Source organism: Berghia stephanieae, chromosome 9 (assembly GCF_034508935.2).
Source record: "Berghia stephanieae isolate SIO BIC M18660-M18661 chromosome 9, UCSD_Bste_1.3, whole genome shotgun sequence".
In the NCBI taxonomy this organism is placed as follows: domain Eukaryota; kingdom Metazoa; phylum Mollusca; class Gastropoda; order Nudibranchia; family Aeolidiidae; genus Berghia; species Berghia stephanieae.
In genome coordinates this window covers 2,416,175-2,438,363 of record NC_088368.1, presented here as the reverse complement: position 1 = coordinate 2,438,363, position 22,189 = coordinate 2,416,175, and the positions used below count along the sequence as shown (strand labels likewise).

The window sequence follows — 22,189 nt, the reverse complement described above, 5'->3', positions numbered from 1 at the left end:
TTGTAAATCAACTCTCTGTGAAGCACTATTATAGTTCAGTGCTGATGGTGACAAAATGTGAAAAAGTAGGAAAATGTTGAACGATTGCCTTTAAGCCCCATTTTTACTGCACCAAACCCCCCTTTTAGAGCAATTGAGATGATAAGACTATCATTGATACTCTAGCTAACTTCTGGAGAGTGGGACACTGCACCTGTGTGTTCCACCACACATCAACTCTCTCATTGCTAGCACATTGTTTCGAGAAAATGTAATTTTTAAAAGGAGGAAATTCCTCCTCTGGACTCCAAAAATCGCGGATTTCCGCGGATCCGAGGAAAACCATCAGCACTGATAGTTATAGTTTTAAATGTATCTATTATACTTTGTATGCCTGTCAGTGTTTCCCTCATAGTGTCTGGTTGGGTGGGGTCTTTTGGCCTCCCATGGCGGGCAGGAGGTCACTTACTGTGTCTTCTATCCCCCTATATCTGTTTTCCGAGTTGCTTTCTATATTTGTCTTGGAATTGGGTGATTTGGTTTGTCCTGGCCCTGGCCGGAGTCCTAGGCTGAGAGGAAAACAGTCAAATGTCTTGTATTCGTTTTGGGAGATGATATTTTTTTTTCCTTGTGAATTATCTCTCTTATATAATATTTTTTTTATTTTGAGTGTATTCCTCTTGGTGGGATCCTGTGCTGGTGTCTGGATGAGACTTTTGTAGGTGATCTCAAACTGATAGTGTGCTCTTGGAATATACATCTGTTCCCTATTTGAACCAATTCCCATTTGTCTTACTTATTTTTGTGTGCTTTAATAAATCTAGACCTTTTTGACTATCCCATTTTCTATATATTTTTACATAAATAATAATGTGAAATTGAATGTAATCTTCAATTTAAATACAAAAACAGATCAAATGAACGTTTCGGGTTTCCCCTTTATCAACAAAACAGGATGAATGAAACACCACAGATGGAGGAGATGATATGGTAGTGGCGTAGTTAAGATGAATATATATATTTTATTGGCAGTGAAATGACCTAGATGTGTCGCAAGCGCCATTTAAAAAAAAATAATTTAAACTTAAAACTGAATGGCCTCTTGCTTGTGCCAGGATGGGACTTTTGGGTAATGTCAAATAGGCATACGAATGGATTGCTCGTGGATCTACTGAACACTTTTGAAACCAGTCTCCTTAACCTTACTTTTCCGTTGATACTTTTTAATCCGGATCTACAACTACAACTTTTCCCCTCTCATCTTCCCATTTTCTTGGTGTTTAAATGAGCTCAAAGTGTCGCTAGCGTCGAACCCCTCCCCCCCCCCCCCCCCCCCAGCAAATATAGATAGTTCGGATATGACGCCAATCAGGTCTTTGTTATTGTATTTTGCCAACCGCGTTTATGAGTAATGCTCACTGAACTGTATTAACCCGACTATAAACGTTCATGGATACACACAGTTTTGTGTGTTGGTCCGTTATACTTCCGGATGGCAATGTTATGAGCTTCTTAGCCAAGCGCATACTATCTATAAGCACTTACTGCAGGTGGATGGCTTACAATTTCCCCATCTTGAGGAGCAAGGGGTAGGGCTCAGACCTGCTACAGATTTTTGGGGACCAGATTTTTTTCCCCCTCGATTCGGATTTTTAAACCGAAATTGTAGAGAAGAGAAAAAGATAAATACGCCGCATGCTACTTTCCCAAAGTCTAAGTTGAAACGTTATGATGACAGAGTGTTCAACTCTCTCTCTCTCTCTCTCTCTCTCTCTCTCTCTCTCTCTCTCTCTCTCTCTCTCTCTCTCTCTCTCTCTCTCTCTCTATCTATCTATCTATCTATCTATCTCTCTCTCTTTCTCTCTCTCTCTCTCTCTCTCTCTCTCTCTCTCCTCTCTCTCTCTCTCTCTCTCTCTTTCTCTCTCTCTCTCTCATTTATATATATTATATATATATATATATATATATATATATATAATATATATATATATATATATATATATATATATATATCTATTTATATATATAAGAATCGGGACCAAGAACATGACGTCAAAATGCCAGTCTTTTGCCACAAAAGAAAACAAATCGTGAGTTGTATTCAATAATTCAACCAATGAAATCAATTGCTTCCTTGAGCTCTACTAACGACAACTCGCTAGACGCTACACAAACCTAAAAAATGACGTCAAACTGCCAGTCCTAGAGGGGTCTTGTGTCAGGCTATCTATGTTAACGATGGCTACGGTATATTGCACTGTAACCATCGTAAACTTATAGCCTAACACCGACAAAAAAAATGACGTCAAAATGCTAGTCTTTTGCCACAAAAAACTTTCAAAACATGAATGCACTAACTCGTCAAAGTAAACTGTGACTAGATATTATTCTGAACAAGCGTGTATGAAAGGTGTCAGACAAAGCAAGAAAGTGAAAGAAATATACAAGAAAGAAAAAAAAAACAACCCAAAAATCAGCCTACCTATACTTTCTTAATGGGAGCGATCTATATTAACTTTCCATGTGCTCGAGGTCATTGGTCACATTGAAAAATGTGCTCAACGTGTGAAAAGCGCTCACAGCTTTTGAAATATCTAACATCACGATTGGTCATTTGATTCAGTTTGACACATATTTGTCAGTGCTGATGGTTTTCCTCGGATCCGCGGAAATCCGCGATTTTTGTGTCAGAGTAGGAATTTCCTCCTTTTAAAAAATGACACTTTCCTCAATCAAATTTTCTGGCTTTGAGAGATTTGATGTGTCGTGGAACAAACTGGTGCAGTTTCCCCACTATCCAGAAGATAGCTAGGGTAGTTTATCATCTCAATGGCTCTAAAAGTGGGGGTTGGTGAAGTAAAAATGTGGCCATTCATAATTTTCCTCCTTTTTCCCTTTTTGTCACCATCAGCACTGATCAATAAAACACTCTTCGATAAAGAATAGAATATTTATATATATAGAATACTTTAAGAAGAGGTTTACTTCATGTTGATGGTGAGAAAATGCGAGTAAAAGTATAACCCATGGACTGGGCTTTACATTGTCCACAAAGAGGCTCGCACCAGGGCATCTTACATATGTGAATGTGACAGGTTGTTATGGACGGTAATTATAACATGAAGTGATTAAAAAAAAAAATGACGGCGTTTTAAATGTCTTTCTTGCATTCATTGCCGATCACCTCCACTTTTCTGTTACTATTTTAACGGTCAGCTGATTTTCTTTTGCCTCCCCTTTAATTTCGCGGACTCTTTTCGGAACGAGGCGTGGGAGTGGCTAATTGTCAGAAACCTACAGTAGACCACTAGAATTACAAAGTACTTTCCATCCGATCTAACAAGACCAGCTACCTCAATGCACTTTTGGGATGATCAGAGGGGTTTTAAAGGGAATCTCGACTCAGCTCTGAGTAGAAAAACCGCTTCCATTGTTTGTGACCGAACATTTCTACAAATTATTGAGTTTTTGGTAAATTATGTCATTCCTCAGTTAACTCATTCGCATATTATTTGTAATGTAACGCTCTGGGTGGGGATCCTGGCCTCCCATAGTGGGCAGGGAGGTACTCACTGTGTCTTCTGTCACCCCGTGTCTGTTTTCCAATCGCTTTCTGTTTTTGTCTTGGAATGAGATTACTTGGTTTTGTCCTGACCCTGGCCGGAGTCCTTGGCTGGGAGGGAAACAGTCGAATGTATAGTTCTTGTTAGAATTTGGGAGATGATATTTTTTTTCCTTGTAAATCATCTCTCTGTTATGATCTGATATTTTTTATTTTTAACATATGATTTGTAAACATTTGAGTGTATTCCTGTTAGTGGGGACCTGTGCTGGTGTATGGATGATACTTTTAGATGATCTCAAAATAAGTACACTGATAGTGTGCTCTTGGAATCTACAACTGTTGCCTATTTTAACCAATTCTCCTTTGTCTTTCTTTTTCTTCAAGCCCTTTTAATTACACATCAAGAATGTCTTTACTATCAAATTCTCTTCCTTTTTACTGGCGCTGATATGACCTAAATGTGGTGCAAGCGCCGTAAAACCCTTAAAAACAAGCATGTAATGTAACGCTAATTGTTTTCGGAGTGCGGGCTGAGCCTGGACAGAGGTATTTATTCATTACTGTAAGCAGCGGATCGTAGGAATGGGAGCGACCGTTATTCATGTTTTCGTCCAACCAAGTCATTAATCACATGATTTGTTTCTGTCCAACGATTGGGTATTTCTTCAGAAATGTAAACACGCTGCTTTGTTTATGAAAATTGTAAACATACACATGTGTTTAGCTGAACAAAATGACCAATCGTGATGTTAGATATTTCAAAAACTGTGAACACTTCTCACGATGTGGGTCACTTTGAGCACATATTCCAATGTGACCAATGACCTCGAGCACATGGAAATGTAATATAGATCATGGCCATTGGGAACTTGCTTCTCTCTGATCACCGGATCGTAGGAGTCGGCCAGAATTTAAATTTGAGATTTTTATAGCACAATATCCACTAAACGTGCTCAAAGTCAAAGCACTTTACAAAGGATCCAACAGCAACACGTAGCATATAGAACGAGACATGACGCCTGTTAGGCGATATTGCAATTATTTCCGACAGAGACAACGCTATAAACGGCCGGGTTTTACTCCTGAGTACGGTGAGAGAATGTGAGTAAATAGCCTTTTCCAAGGACTCAACTATGCCCCGAGCGAGGCTCGAACCCAGGACCTTCCGATTCGAAAGCGAGTGTCATATCACTAGACCACTCACATAGCCGCACATTTTTATGAAATATAAGGAATACGATCTTATACATTTACTTCTGTAACTGGCAACATGACCCGGTATTTAAATTCTTTAGACCCGTGTTGTGCTTGAATATTACAGACCCGATGTTTGTTGTCGACTGACATCAAATTTATGTTAAACGTAACATTTGGTTGCAAAATTATTCAGTCTTATATATTCATATGATACCAATTTCAAAATGCTTGCTCTGACTCTGACTCTGAAACCAAAATTAGAGGGAAATTTGATTTTCAGACCCCCCCCCCCCCCCCCTCACTTGTTTTGTTTTGAATACCGAGAAGGTGCCAACTACTTATTAAATATTCTATCCGAATTATCGGCACCAAAATTTTTCGGGAATTTGCGATTGAGACAGAGGCCATTGTTAGTGGGCATGATGACCTAAGCGGAGAAATCAAGATTGCCAGGTTGAACATTTTTGAAGGCAATTTCCTAAATTTGGGAATTGTAAAACAGTAGGATTGAAACTTCAATCTATCTTTTTGTTGGGGGGTCGAATTCAAATCCTACATTCTTATTGTTTTATGGACTTTTTAAAGTGGGGGGGGAGCACGTTCTTTAACAATGGTGAGATAAACCCATAATTTTAATTAACTGCAGTCGCTCATAAGACTACTATAGAATAAATGAAGTTAGCGTCACTCAACTTTTTTTTTTTTTTCAGACCGCCAGAGAGTGATAAATTCTCACTAAAGCCCCTCTCACAGAATAGAAATATTAAAAGTTATACAAAGTTTGTGTGTCAGTTTGATTGATCTGGCGAGCAAAATAATTGAGTATTTTATTAAGGATAACTTTTATTAAAGCGTAGCATCAATATATATAGCTTGTTGGGTGCATAATATGATAGCTACAGATGAACCACGCTTAGCCAAATCGATAAATAAAACGTATTTTGGAAACATAAAATTCGAAGCTCATACAAAACCAAAGACATTTAAGTATCGAAGACACTTTGTCTTTGTAATACACGTATTCATCATGTTGGGAGATAGCTTTAAATATTTTGGACAGTTGAAACTTATTTGGCTTTAAAATAAATACACATTTGGCAGCAAATTTGAAACCTGCTCGACTGCTCGAAGTACTTCCGATTTTCTTTCTTTTTATTTCCCAACCCAGGAAATCTGAGGTGAAGTTGATTTTGATCACTGTTTTTTATATTTTTTCGATTTTAAAGTGCCTATCAATTCGAAATTTTAACAAAATGAAACAAATAGGGGGATCTCCCAACGAACATATTATGACCATCTTCCACCATAGGTCAAAATCGTATAATTTTAATTACGAATACCTATTATCGATACCCCGCTCTTGTCTTTACCGGCATTGTCTCCATGACTTTCTCTCTAATGATATTGACTATTACTATTACATTTCCACTTTTATTTTTTGTTACATTAATGAAAATTATGGCTTTCTTTAGCAGCAACTGGGGTACACTACAAGTAAAGTTTGAAATCATTAATTCATCAAAATGCGCAAAATCAACAAACTTCTCCCAACTCTGACTCTACTCTGACCCCAACCTACTCATCTCGGTATACCCTCATCTAGGCACTTTGACTTTGATCAGTCCAGTGGCCGCCGATTGGAACTTTATTTTTGACCCTTAAAATAAAGCATGATAAACGAATGTTGGTGATAATGACATATTAATGAAAGAAGAAGAAAAATGACAGGCTTCCGCAGTTCCACCTAAAGTCCTAAAGAATCAAGAAGGGATTTTTATTATCGAGTAGGCACTTAAATGAAAATTCAGTTTTCAAATTACAGTATAAAATCTGGTTTACTATGATGCAGTATACCATCCCGATGATAAAACCGTTTGAATTTTGTCTCTAGGTTATATAGAAGCAGAGTTATTCAATTTTTTATGCCTTAAAAACACCCAAAAATTACTATAGGAATCAGCCTGAAATTGGGCACCAGCTGACTGAAAAAACGAAAGGGGATTCCCCTGAAACACTGTGACGTCACAAGGCTAGGAGCCAATGACCGACGCTGACCACGGCAGTCCAAGCTGAAATGGCGTTACTTTTGGTAGATTTTGAAATGAGTGTGATTTTATGGAATGCTCAAAGGGTATCCTGGAAGCAGTTTTGAAAGTTGAAAATGGTATCATTGAAAAGGAAAATGATTGAATTTTATGATTATTTATGTTTTAAGGGGATTTTTTCATGAATGATGATAAACGGCTTGATTTTCTTGCCCACTACAATTAAGTTATCTTTCCATTACAATATCTTCTAAATGAATTTATGGAGGGAAATAGTAATTGTACCAAATGATAGGGCGTTCAATGCCCTTTATTTTGGTATTTAATTTATCCAGTTCTGTAAATAAATACCAGAGATATCTCAATTTAACCAAGCCATGGTTTTAGCCTGCAGCTCACAAACGATAACTAGCGGTCACACAGGTGAATGGGAGAACTGTGACACATTCATTTAAGTGCCTATATCGAGGGGAGACCCCCGACCCCCCTTTTAGTTATAGTTATGGGGGGGGGGGGGGGGTTTAAATCCCCTGAACCATTATGATTATGATATGGTGCTGTGTTGACTCAAAGCGATGGGTTGTTCTGTTTTTGCTCCTTGAAAAGTTGGCCGGTATGGATTATTCAGGCCTGTAAAATCTTCCGACAATTGTCGGATTTCCGACAGTACGATTTTGGTTGATATATTCTGTTAAGTGCCGATATTTAAAAAAGAAAAATTAAAAGTGAAAATAGAATTCGTAATTTCAAGAAACAGAACCAACAAAAAAAAAGAGTTTTATTTCGTGCCTTGAAAAAATAAGTTTTTATTCCTTTTCGAAAGCTGACTTTAGATACACATCCTTCAAAAAGGTAGGAATTGTTCTCTTCCTTTCATTTTACAACTAACTCAGATCTGGGCCCAGAAACATGTGTACTCTCTCAAGTACTTTGGATTTCTTGTTTGGTACCATAAAATCAGACCTGCCAACCTGTACGATTTCGTGTATTTTAGTACGGTTTTTGGACCCAATTTGGATACAATTCCGAAGGATTTAGTATCATTTTAAAAAAATATTTTACGTGAATGATGTTGATGTTGATGCATTGACATACATGTCGTACATCAACTGTTGACCGTGTTTCTGACTGATGCATCACATTTAGTACTATAGTTCATCTTTTCGATTTATTGTTTGATGACTACTCGGACCAGGCAGCATGGTGCGGGGAGATGTTGGAGCATGATCCAACCATGGCTGCAGCCTAGGGAGTGGCCTATAACTAGTTGTATGATGCCGGTTTTCACTAATATTTGTCTCATCTTTTTGAGGATTTACATAGAATTATGCATATAAGTTTATTTTATACTTTAAATGGCCCCAGGCCATATTGAAGCTTTTGCCACTTATTAAATAAAAAATGTTTAGTGAAAATTAAATGGTACTAACATCTTTGACAATGAAGCCTTTAATTAATTATTTCATTTTATAACTAAAATTACTCTATTTTGATGTATAAAGTTTATAATGACCTTTTTTTCTTTATTATTTTGTACAGGTTTTGAATGAATGGTATTCGGTTCAAAAGGAATTCTCTAGAACTGTTTTAGATTAGATGTATTTAACTTGTATTTGCATATTACATATTTGTTAATTTCCCTTCATTTGACCAAAAGTAATAGTAGTATGTAGTAGTAGAAGTAGTAGTTGTAGTAGTAATAGTAGTAGTACTGGTAGTAGTAGTTGTAGCAGGAGTAGTAGTAGTAGTGAATGCTAAAAAAAAAAAAGACAGAGAGAGAAAGAGAGAGAGAGGGATCTTTAGATAACATATATGGAAAATATCTTGCCACTGTTACAAAATGTCATCTATTGAATTGCAGACCACCCTCCCAAATATTTTATCTCAAAACTTATAACTGATTTACTAGACTGGCAGATATCATTATCACAACTTCATTTGATACATCAGCATCATCATCCCCACCTCATCATTTCTTACCATTACCACCATGTCATCACCACTTCTACAACCGCCATCACAGCATTGTCACTGCCACAACCACAACCACAACTTCATTATCATCACCACCACCACTAGAGCACCATCACTACAACAACCACCACTACTTCCACTGACACTAACATCAATACATGTTTGGGGTCTTTTGGTCATTTCTCTTAGTGTGTCGAAAGCAATTTCCTTAGATATTGCAATTTCTGAGCCTTACTTATATACTTAACTTAAAATTAAGTTTTAGTTTCTCAATAAACCGATAATTTTGTTAAGTACTAGAGATTGTTGATGAAGATCAGAGTTTATTTTGATTTGGGCTTGGTGTTAGCTTTTATATATATTTTTGTATAGTGCACACGTTTTTTCCACACCTGCGGACAAAATACTCTTTTTTAGGGTCATTTTTCATTCTGGGAAGGTTGACAGGTCTGTAAAATAAGGACCTGCTTATTTTGTAGTATATATGAGTTGGGGAAAGTGACAGGATTTGACTAGTCAATTGGCGTGTAATAGTAATACTTGTGTTGTGTTTATTAAATAATCCATTTCTTTTGTCCTGTTGTGTCTATTTTCGCGTGTTCAAAAAGTTCCGACAATTTTTCCACCAACCATTTACAGGCCTGATTATTGCTTTTTGCTTTTACTGATATAATTATTTATACTTCTTATTCATATTTCTCATGCTCCAATTATTAATAATTTTTTTTTCTTTTTTTTTTTTTTTTTTATAGATATATCAGAATTTTTTTCTTTCGGATAGTAAAGAAGGGTAAATATATTTTACATTTTCCTTCTATTTTTTGTTTTGTTTTTGTTTTTGTTTTTTTTTAATTTATGATACTGCTGACTGTGTTTTTTTTTTCCTTTATTTTATTATTAGAGTGCACATATCACTTGTGACCTTCACGAATTTGCTTCTGTGATAATTGACCCCATGAAGGATTGTTGGTTGTTTTATGAAGATACAATTTTGAGATAGTTCTAATTTTATTCTTTACTATTACAATTTAATTCATTCTGTTTCTATAGGTCAGTTTTGTTTTTACTGTACTCAGACATCATATCCATTCTCATCATGGCACAACTTATTGCTGTGAAATTCTGACATTCTTAGACACTGCAGCCATATTTCCGTCTCTAGTTATATAAGATATTTCAAACTTTTAAAATAACTGAAATTTAGTTAGAGAAATGATTAATTTCTTGACCTACAGTCTAATGGTTAGCAGTCATTGTAGTTTATTTCAGAAATTAATATCTTGTCGTCAATTATTGAGGGATATCTAATCTGGCATAGGTTGCACAGTGATATGTTTACTTTTTTATTTTTACCCGTTGCATTTTATCAACTGTATTTATTTGAATGTGCAATTTTTTATTGCAACTATTATGTCGATTTTCTCCAGAAACAGGGATTTATTTTACAAAATCTCTGGGATCTTTAAACTTAAACTGACTATGCTTATTTGAGTGTTGAATTGCGTAAAGGACAGATTTGCCTGTGTTTTACATAGCAGGCCTGTAAATCTTCTGACAATTGTCGAATTTCCGACAGTCCAACTTTGCTCGATAAATTCTGTCAAAAGAAAAAACGTAGAAGAAAAACAAAGGAATTTCTATTGCGTCGCCTTAAAAAAGATAGTCGAAAACAACCAACCAGTCAGCTATTAATGCTGCAAGTGAAGGTAAATTACGCATAACTCCGCCAGCCAGATATAACGTACCAACACGCAAAACTATGTCTACCCTTCTTAGCCAAGTACGCAGCATCTATTTGCTGCTGATGTTGCCTGCATGTACCAGTTAGTGTCGATTGCCTGGCTGTCTTGTCACGAGTTATTGAACATACACGTCCTCGGTAATCAAATAACACACACAGTGTGTCGGACGGGGCCATTCCTCTCTATTTTGCAACCCACACACACACAATTTTTCCATTTGACAATCTCCGTTCCAACGCTTTCTTAGTATCTGGTCGAAAGGGAGCCGGAATAATGAATGAGAGATATTTTTTTCTTCGAATGAAAAGATAAATGAATGCTCATAGCGTAGGTTTTCTTTCCTTACGACTGTGATTGATTTTTCTCTTTTTCTTCGTTCACATACGACTGCACCAGCTCCTTCTTATTCTTCTTTTTCTTCCTTCTTATTCTTCTTTTTCTTCCTTCTCTTCTTCTTTTTCTTCGTCTTCTTCTTCTTCTTCTTCTTCTTCTTCTTCTTCTTCTTCTTCTTCTTCTTACCCAGAAGGTAATTTGACTTCCCGCCTCGTTCTTTCTCTCTCTCTCTCTCTCTCTCTCTCTCTCTCTCTCTCTCTCTCTCTCTCTCTCTCTCTCTCTCTCTCTCTCTCTCTCTCTCTCTCTGTTTTTATTTTTTATTTTTTCTTTCTTTCTCTTACCTTCTCTTTTTTTCTTTTTTTTTTTCTTTCTTTCTTTCTTTCTTTCTTTCTTTCTTTCTTTCTTTCTTTCTTTCTTTCTCTTATCTTCTCTATTTTCTATCCTGAAATTTTAAAATGTTTTATCAACTAAGCAAAATATTTTTACATTCACCTGTCATGCATAGTCACAGGGTTTTAAAAATTTCAAATGTAGGAGCAATTTTTCTTCGTCTTATAATTTATCTTTTGGGTCTCCATTTTGTCGTGGCTTCATTAGTATCTGTTGTATAAAGATTAGACCTTTGGTGATTTCTGTTAACATTCCACTTTTCAGTTAACTGGCTAACTTCTGTACCAGTGACTAACAGGACTTGTTTTGTACAACGATGGAGAAATCGATTTTTTTGTTCCTGTTTTAAATTCCAATTGAAGAGTTAAATTTAAACAAGTGATTTGACAAAATAGTGCATTTGTGGGAATTTCCTGTCTTATCTGTATTCCCCAGAGGATGTATAATTCAACACCGTATATACTTTATGGTGGTGTAATTTACGACTCGGACAAAGTTATCATTTATCTAAAATCTTAATGGGACACAATGTCAAAAGAAGTGCATTTGAAGTGGGAAAAGCAAATATGTGAACAAAATGTGTAACAGATTGTGACTAATGGAGGGACTGCCTATTCTTTTTAAAAATTTATAGTTTATAGTGACCTTTGCATGCTTTTACTAATGCTATATATATATTATTTTTTTTTAATTAATTTTTTTTTTGGTTTTGTTTGCGTTATTGTTTCTCTTTTCTTTTTGGTATAATATTTTTTTTCTCCTGTTTTAGTTTTAAATAGACAGTAGACATTTTCAAACAAAGTCCTTCATTACTTTCCCACACTTTACTGATTTCATAACGAATTCTATTTACAGATGTGTAGACCAGCACCACTGATATATAACAACAAATTAAAATCAATATGATGAAGGGTCACATATTGCTGTATCTGGAAATTTGTGAAATTAATTTGTCTCACTCAATAACAGATTTATTTCCATTTAAATGAAATAATTGTGGCATATATATATATAGGATATTCTGTTAGCGTGTGACAGATTATTGATTATATTGTTTTTAATTTTGGACATTTGACGTGTCCAGTGGGAATTGTGCAGGGATGTGTTGTTTGTATCTTGCCAATGCAAACATGAATTGGGATTTCCTGTTATTTCATGATCTATTCTTTCATGGAAACTGGAAACATGATATTAGTAATTGTAAGTTGTGGAATTGATTGGGTTTCATACTTATGAATTTAAACATCATAGTATAGACAATTTTTATATCTTCACATCGAGTTTTCTACAAATCTCCATTGCCCTTCCTTTATTCTCTCTCTCAGTAACTATTATTTTAATTTCCTGGCTTTAGCACAGCAATATAACACACACAGACAAGCACAATTGTCTTTAACTTTAATTCTTTCTTTTTTGTCCAATAACCTTCCGAATTTGTCCTATCGTGATATTATTGGCGTTGAAATTGGAAGACCTCCAAGTGTCACAACTATTGTAAACTAAAAGCAAACAATGTAATTGTGTGTAGACACTTTTGACAGGTGACTCACTCCCTATCAGTTTAAAACCTGTCATCATCTCTTCCACAAAATCCTAACCTTATCCTCTTTTTCCTTCAGGCTCTTTTCAATTTTTTTTGTTATTTTTATTTTTTTTCCTCCTCCTCCCACTCACTGACGTGCTCGCTTGGTGCTCCTCCCCCTTTTCCACAATGACGACTACCTCCTCTACCAGCATCTCTTCTAGTCTGTACATTTGGACGGATCATCTCACACAGCTAAAATGGAAGAACACATTGACGGTGAGTGGACGCTGATTTAGATTTTCAATAAATCTGGTTTTATTCAATGTCAAAGGTAGGGAGGAATTCATGGGTGGGGTTCCCAACCTCCCATAGTGGGTGGGGAAGTACTTGCTGTCTCTTCGATCCCCCTGTATCTGTTTTCCAATTTTTTTTCTGTCTTTGTCTTGGAGTGAGATGGCTTAGTTTTGTCCTGACCCTGGCCAGAGTCCTTGGCTGGGAAAGAAACAGTCGAATGTATAGTTATAGTTTTGGGAGATTATATTTTTTATCCTCATAAACCATCTCTCTTATGTTCTGTTATTTTTTTTAATTTTAAACTAATGATTTGTAAACATTTAAGTGTATCCCTCTTAGTGGGATCTTGTGATATTGTCAGGATGAGACTTTAAGGTGATCTATAACTCAGTACACTGATAGTGTGCTCAAACTAAATACCAAAAGGTTGTCTCCCTTCCTTTTTAGGTTCTTAATAGATAAGTTCATGTCTTTTGGCTAGTTTATATCTGACTTTTTACTGACACTGAAATGACTTGTATTTTGTTTTTCAACATAGTTATCTTTCTTCTTCATAACTGTTTATTTATTTTGACTTTGTATATCGTGGATTATTAAATATCTTTTAAAAAGATACCAAAAGTAAAAATAGAACTAGAATTGAAGGTTTAAACAAATTAATGTCAATACAACATACAGAATACTTTTTTTTTTTTTTTTTTTTTGTTATTGTTTTAAATAATCTGAACCCAGATCATACATCTGGGTGGGGCTCCTGACCTCCCATGGTCTTCTATACCCCTGTATGTGCTTTCCAACTTGCTTTTTGTCATTGTCTTGGAATGAGATTACTTGGTTTTGTCCTTCCCCTTGTCGGAGTCCTTGGCTGAGAGGGAAACAGTCAAATGTTTAGTTGGTTTTGGGAGATGATTTTTTTTCTTCTTCTTCTAAAGCACTTTGAACGCATTTAGTGGATATTGTGCTGTACAAACGCTCATGTTTTTTTTGGTTTTTTAAATCGTCTGTGTTATATGTTGTTATATTTGTTTTGAATGTATAATGTAAGCAATTGAGCTTGTTCCTCTTAGTGGGATCCTATGCTTGTGTCTGGATGAGACTCAGATGATCTCAAAAGTTGCACAATGATAGTATGCTCTTGGAATCTAATGTTCCCTTTATGTACCTTTCCCCTTTGTCCTACTTTTCTTGTGTGCTTTCAAGTTAAAGTGTAAATCTAGATTTTTTTTAATGGCACTAAAATGACCTAAATGTGGTGTAAGTGCTGAAACACTCTTAAAAAGAAAAACAAGCAAACAGATCATATATTAAAATTTCCCTCAATGGATTCAAGTCAAACTTTTGTAGATATATATTGTGTGATATGTTTGAATCAACAGCTCTAAAAATAGACTCGGGTAAGGCCTCTGGATATAACACGTCTTGTGATTAATCCATTAAGTCAGACACACTGTTTTCCCAAGAGGGCATTCACTTGTTTTTATCTTCATTTGTTTCTATTGTTCAATCAGTTCTTTACAAAATTTGATTTCTGTTCCTGTCTTATTATTTTGATTTTTCATTTTTTTTTTCTTTTTCAATTTACATATTCTCACAAATTTGACATTCAAATAATATTCTGCCTTTCCTTAATCTACATTTTAAAACACATAGTTTTAATTATTTGCCATAGGAGGTAGAGTCGTAACAGCAAGGATGTCAATTTTCCTTGGATCAGAGGAATTCTGTGATATCAGGAATTTTGAATGGTTCGCAGCTGACCCATGGTCATGCTGTAGGGTCAACTTTCTAATTCTGGTTTTATGTTGGTAACAACAAGAAGTGAAGTGAGTAGGAAAGTGCCAGAAGACAGCAGAGAATAAAAACTTTGCGGCGGTGATGGAGGCTCGAACCCGCAACCTTACTGGTACGACAACTCTGCCTGTCCGGGGAGATCAGGACTCTTACCGTATGAGCTATTCACAACCAGGTCAGGCAGAGTTTTACAGGTAAGGTCGCGGGTTTGAGCCCCCATCGCTGCCGTGAAGTTTTTATTCTCTTTTGTCTTCTGGCACTTTCCTACTCACTTCATTTCTTGTTATTATCAACATAAGTGCCTGCTCCACTCACTTTTATGTTGCTGTAAAGTAAAGATTTCCTCTTTCAATGTTGATGATAATATTTGTGATAATGATTCAGGGGAATTCGAGCACCAATTTACTAATACTCTAGTCATTGTTTTCAAGATTTGCATCAAATTTTGCATCTTATAGTTTTATACAAATGATTATGATACCTAACGATAATAAGCATAATGATGGTGATTTTACAACAATATTTATTTTTAAAAATTATTACTATTATTATTATTTTATTATTACTATTATATTGTTATTAGATTTGTCAATCTACAAATCTCCAGCAGTTTGCAATATATATATTTTGGATTTTGTGACCAGCTGCGGAAAAAAACAAACTGGATGATAAAAAAAAAGATTTCTTTAAAGATAATTTATTATTACAGTGCAACACTCATTTGCCGAACTCGCATTCCAGGAATTAATAGTCAACGCCATCCAGGAATGGTTTCATGGTTTCCACCAATGGGCCAGAGAGAGAGAGAGAGAGGGGGGGGGGGGGGGAGAAAGTAAGTTGCATTGTGCCGTGGTCATCCCATCGTGATCTTATTGATGCTTATTTTTCAATGCATGTGACAAGCGCCGGATAGTCGTGGACTCTGGCTATATTTTTACTAAATGTGCCCGGGTGTAGACAAGCTTTTCAGGCTATCCCATGTAGTCCATAGAATGCGTGTTGCACTGTAGTTTTACTGTAGACCAGGACATTTTTATACGTCTTCAGAATGCTTTTAGCTTCGACGGGCTTGTTCTTGCATGGTCAAATCGTATCCAGAAAATAGATTCAAAATCGATGATTTTAGTATTAACTAACATCTGTATGCAGATGATACCCAATTTTATTGTCCTGACACATTAAAAAGTGAAAATGAAATAATTGAAAGGATTTTGGCAGGCATGAAAAAGATCAAAGTTTGGATTACTGCTAACAACTTAAACTTTTAACCTAAATAAAGATAAGACAGAAATTATTCGGTTTGAAAGAAAAATAGTACACCACAAATGTTATCCCATTCTATTGATATTGCTGGTACAATTGTCAACATTTCCTCAACGCATGTTTGTAACCTTGGTGTTTTGTTAGATAACAATTTGTCCATGAATTAAAATGTTTCCCAATGTAATCTTGCAACCTCATTTGAGAAATATAGGGAAAGTAAGACACCTTATCAATAAAAATATAACTAGCGTGCTAATGTCTTCTTTGGATTTTAGTAGGATTGACTACTCCAACACCCTTCTTGACAGCTGCCCTGATTACACTATTAACAGCCAGTGAAAGGATTTTAAAATTGGTGTTATACATCCGTTTGATGATTTAGTGAGGGATGTAATTCTGACTGCTTTGTTTTGAACGTTGTGCAATCTGTTAATCGTGTAATCAGGGCAGCTGTCAAGAAGGGTGTTGGAGTAGTCAATCCTACTAAAAACAACATCCCCAAAAAAGTTTTAAATCAAACACTGTAACAATGATGAATGTAACAGTGTCGGTAAATTTTTTAATTGATTTTAAGATTCTTTGTTATGCATATAATTCCATGAATGGAATTTCCCCTCCTTTCATCCAAGACCTAACTACTCCCTATAAATCAATGCGAACATTGAGATCTGCTGACTCTTGATTGCTTAACCTAAGAAAGTTTTCGAGCATATTCACCCAACAGTAAATCTTTCTGTATCAGTGCCCTTCTGTTGTGGAATGGCATAAGTTTTAAAACTAGATCCAGCCCCTAATTTGAAATTTTTAAAAATAATATGAAAACAGAATTTTTTGTCCATTGCCTTTAAGTTTAATTTGTGCATTGTTTTAACTATCGATCATCTTCGTCATCCATTATTTCTAAACTAAATGCCTCAGTTTTTTGTATACATATACATAGTGCCGTGAGCTCCCATGAGTGACTAAGCACTTTATAAATTCTTTATTTATTTTTTTTTAATTATTATTTTTATTTTATTACTACTTGACATTTGATGGAATTGCACCTGTCTACCTGTTTTGTTACAATTGATTTCAACAGAATAAGAGTTCATTAGTTTCGCATGACAAATAAATGTAAGTCAATGAATAATCCAAAATACATTGATGGTGTCTTTTGATAACTTAGACAAAGTGATTATTGGCATTAATGAATTTTATCTAAGAGAGACATGTCAAAATGTGTGCAGGTATTTATTTTTAGACTGACTCCAATTTATCTGTCATTCAAATGTCCAGATGGAAGCAACACCAACTTGATCATCAACTACCTGCCCCAAACACTGACAGACGAAGAGTTCAGATCCCTTTTCCTCAGCATTGGTCCCATCAAAAATTCAAAAATTGTCCGAGATAAATCCACAGGGTACAGCTATGGCTTTGGCTTTGTTGACTTCCAGCTTGCCCCAGATGCTCAGAGAGCCATTGAAACCCTGTCTGGTTTACAGTTACAGAACAAAAGGATCAAAGTAGCTTTAGCCAGAATGGGAGGAGACAAGATTAAAGGAGCTAATTTGTATGTGCGTAACCTGCCCCAGCACTGGAAGGAAGCTGAGTTGAACAAACTTTTTGAACAGCATGGCAAGATCATCCAGTCTCGAGTCCTGGTGGACCTGAACACAGGTGCCAGTAAATGTGTTGGGTTTGTCCTGTATGACACGAGGGAGGAGGCTGAAAAAGCCATCTTGAAAGTCAGCGGAAAGACCCACGAAGGCTGCTCAGAGCCCATCCTGGTCAAGTTTGCCGATGACAACAGCAAGAAGATGCAGCAACAACAGATCCAGTACGTGCCCATTCCCAACTTTGCTGGCGCCCCAGGTCCCATGAGGAATATGAACAACAGATTCCAGAGATTTAACCCCATGGGTTGTAACATGGCGTTCCAGCAAGGACAACAGGGCGGGTAAGAAGTTTGGAGACATTTATCAGTGTTACAGTCTTTGATTTAAAACTTGTTTTGGGGGGGGGGGGGGGGGGGGGTGGTGGGAGGGGGGGGGGGGGGGTAACCAACTTGACATTCAAACATGATGCAGAACCGAGAAGATGACTTTTTTTTGTTTTTTAATTGCAGAGGTCTAAGTTTTGAAGTATTTAAAGCCCTGTCAATTTCATCCATAAGTAATAGATTGCAAATAGCAACACAAAGACATGGTGACACCTTTTTAAAGGAATATCCTGCCCTCCTTTCTCATTACAGCACTGTGTTTAATGATCCATTCTAGGCGTGTGGTTTTGTCATGGAATAGATTTGCACTGTGCAATCTTTTTGTTCATATTATATCAAAGAATTGTGTCTTGTTTGTAAGTTTTGATGTACCATACCTGTAAATGTTCTTGAATCGGAAACCCCGTCATTTAGAAGAGTAGTTGACATATGTGAAATATGCTTTAACTCTCTCAAGTTCACTCTAATGGAACGTTAAACAAATTGTTTCGATTTCCCATACATATGAACTCGAGAGAGTTAACCATGAGCAGACAGCCCTGTCATCATTGTCAGAAATTCTAAAATATTTTAAAGTAAAGCGACCGTTTTAATTCACTTTTTTTTTCTCAACTCAATCAACCCTAACACCGACTATATCCGTAGTTTACCCAGGTTGCTTTTACCCCATGCCTATTTATACGTTTTTTATAAGACAAAATATAGGCGTAGTATCACAGCTAATGTTTTTAATTTTTACATGTAAATAGTTGAATAAAACTATCTTTGTACATGCTCATTTTTAATACAAAAAAGGAGCAAAAATCTCTAGGATTGAGTGAGTTAAGATGCCTTTTCACAGAGATGCTGTAATTGCTGATTTGTTTCCAAACCATCATAAGTGACCTTAGATATTTTTGTTGTATTTTGTGTGGGGGGATTTAAGCACAAGTTTAGAGCTAATTAGGATTAAACTGGTTAAAATATTTATTTATTATTTATTTTTGAAATGAAATCTCCAGGTTTACCTTGTTTGTATACAACATTGGCAGTAATGCCTCGGACGAAACATTGTGGGCCCTGTTTTCCCCCTATGGTACTGTGCAGAAAGTGAAGACCATGGTGGACCATGATAAGAAGAGCTGTAAGGGATATGGATTTGTCACCATGACCAACTTCTTTGAGGCACAGAATGCCATCCATGGACTGAACGGCTTCCAATTCCAGGGGAAACAATTGCAGGTCAGTAGCTGTGTGTCAGTGTCAGTGCATGACATAATCATCTCTCTGTTATGGATTGTTTTTTGGGTTTTTTTTTTTTTTAAACAGATGATTAGTTAACATTTGAGTGTATTCCTGTCCTGGTGTCTGGATGGGATGAGACTTATAGGTGATCTCAAACTAAATACATTGGTGGTATTCTCTTGGAATCTACATCTGATCCCTATTTGTTCCCATTTCCCCTTTGTCTTACCTTTTCTTGGGTGCTTTAATTGTAATTCTAGAACTTTTTACTATCCCATTTCCTTCCTTTTTACAGGCGCTGATATAACCTAAATGTGTTGCAAGCGCCGTAAAACCCATAAAAACAAACCATTCAGTGATATTCTGAAATGTTTTCTTTTATTTCATTCTTTTTTTCTTTTTTATCATTTCTAGGTGAGCTTCAAAGCTGATAAAAATAACCAACCACAACAGCCTGGTATGACCATGTAATTCTGGCAATGATCCATCCCGTCAACAATCATCAACTCAACCGTCAGTCAGCTCCATGACTGATCAGCTACCACAACCTGTACAATGTACTGTTGTACACTGAAAATCACTTCTTTTTTTTTTTTTTTTTTCATTTTGATCAGAAAACTTTTATTTTCATATGTCGATAGATGCTGTTGGTTTTTTGAGAGATGTTGGCATGTTTTGGTTCATCGTAAACAGTCAATGTATGAAGTATGGTTTCTGTTCAGAATTATAAATGAAAAAGTTTGTTTTTTTTTTTTAGTGAATAGAAACAGCATCCATCCCTTGTGCAGTGTAGCCGAAGTCCTTACCTTAATCGGAACAGTTGAAATAGAAAGTTTTAAATATAATTATTGTAAGCTTGAAATTGTAATCCGATGAACTGGGAAACAAAATGTGTATAAATTGACCATCTATTAAGGTATATTGACAACACAAAGTTTAGTTTCCAGGAAGGTATTAATGGGCCTTTATTCACGGAAGTTGTAATGTCAATTGTAAGAAACAATATTGACTTGGTTTGTTATAATGTTACAGTAGACTAAATAATCATACTGGTACACAAAAGTACTTAACCAATTTGTGACAGTTTGTTATTTGTCTCTTGTTGATTTCAGATTATTTTTAAACGTTATTTTAAAAGAAGAGAAGGCGTTAAATCTTTGTGAAGATAGCCGATTGTGATGAGAGAGAAAAAAGTCCGTTGTAGATCAAACTTTTATATTAAGTTGTCTTGGGGTGATTTTTTTTTTTTTAAATTCTCTAATGTGGGACAATCACTGCCTTCCTAAAACAAAAAAAAAATATTTGAGCGTCCATTTTATTTGCAAGTCAAATAGAGCAAGCTCGATTCTCAAGTGCTTACACTACGAGCCATCACCAGATCAATGGGTTTTCTTGGAAAAATAAAAAAGTTTTTTTGGGTTATCTGTTTTTTTCTTGAAAGGTTTTTTAATTATTAGTATTGCTGTTCCAATTTTTCAATACGGTTTTTAATATTTAAACAATTTTCACCATTATAGTATAGAGTTATATATAATATTACAATATGGTCGTGTTCATGGATTACTAATTTCAAGTTTTTTTGTTTCTTTTTAAAATCGTATTTTTATCATTATATATACTTACATATTTACTATTCTGTATTTTAAGCTGCTTATTGTTGTGGTTATTACTATTATCATATTCCCCTTTTGGTTTTTTGGTTTTGTTTTTCATAACAATAATAATTATAATTATTGTTGTTGTCTATCGTTTTCAATGTTATTATTATTACTAGTTACAGTTTTAATGATATTATTTGGTTTTCTTGTTCTTTGCTAATATTTCACTTTTAGGTAACCCAAAAAATTATCTGGCGTTTTCAGGAGCCATTGTGTCCAGGTTGTGTGAATTACCTCCTGGTTCGAATTTATTTCCCATCATCATCCTCATTTATTTCATGTGTATATATTGGAAAAATTGAAATTCACATTCTGTCACTTTTTTTTTTCTTTACGTTTACAAGTTGGAATAAAACCAATCTTCCAGAGAGAAAAAAAAGAAAAACAAAACAAATAAAAAAAATTCTGTTGGAAATAGGTGTGTGTTTCGTTTGTTTTTTGTTTTGTTTTGCTGGGTGGGGTTCTTGACCTCCCATAGTGGGCAGGGAGGTACATACTGTGTCTTCTATCCCCTTATATCTGTTTTCCAACATGCTTTCTGTCTTTGTCTTGGAATGAGGTTACTTGGTTTTGTCCTGGCTGGGAGGGAAACAGTCAAATGCATAGTTATTGTTTTGAGAGATGATATTTTTTTCCTTGTAAACCATCTCTCTGATATGCATTGTATTATGTTTAGTTTGCATATTATATTATATGATTGCTAAACATTTGAGTGTATTCCTCTTAGTTGGGACCTGTGCTTGTGTCTGGATGAGACTTTTAGGTGATCTCAAATTAAGTACATTGGTGGTATTCTCTTGGAATCTACATCTGATCCCTATTTGTTCCCAGTTCCCCTTTGTCTTACTTTCTCTTGGTTGCTCTAATTGTAATTCTAGAACTTTTTACTGTCCCATTTTCTTCCTTTTTACTGGCGATGATATAACCTAAATGTGTTGCAAGCGCCGTAAAACCCTTAAAAACAATTACTTGGTTTTGTCCTGGCCCTGGCCGGAGTTCTAGCTGGTAGGGAAACAGTCAAATGCATAGTTATTGTTTTGGGAGATGATATTTTTTTCCTTGTAAATCATCTCTCTGTTATGTATTATTATATGTTATTTTGAATTTATAATGTAAGCATTTTTAAAGCCCTGTCAATTTCATCCATAAGTAGTAGATTGCAAATTGCAACACAAGTTCGGACATTATATTTATATATTCAAAATAACGCATATAATAATACATA

General features: G+C 35.5%; 1 protein-coding gene across 3 annotated transcripts; it reads left to right on the top strand.

The window, feature by feature from the left end:
• The first annotated feature begins 5,827 nt into the window (after positions 1 to 5,827).
• On the top strand, positions 5,828 to 21,379 carry LOC144979488 (ELAV-like protein 1). Of its 3 annotated transcripts, XM_078926167.1 has the most exons (6): positions 5,830 to 5,919; positions 9,513 to 9,550; positions 12,960 to 13,026; positions 17,377 to 18,040; positions 19,084 to 19,303; positions 19,721 to 21,379. In XM_078926167.1, exons 3-6 carry the CDS (start codon positions 13,008 to 13,010, stop codon positions 19,775 to 19,777), a joined length of 960 nt encoding a protein of 319 aa, XP_078782293.1. In that variant the 5' UTR covers positions 5,830 to 5,919; positions 9,513 to 9,550; positions 12,960 to 13,007; the 3' UTR covers positions 19,778 to 21,379. The 3 variants fall into 3 exon arrangements, with proteins under 3 accessions (XP_078782294.1, XP_078782293.1, XP_078782295.1); XM_078926168.1 differs by lacking the exon at positions 9,513 to 9,550 and having other exon boundaries at positions 5,828 to 5,919; XM_078926169.1 differs by lacking the exon at positions 9,513 to 9,550 and having other exon boundaries at positions 5,832 to 5,919; positions 12,845 to 13,026.
• The last annotated feature ends 810 nt before the right edge of the window (positions 21,380 to 22,189 follow it).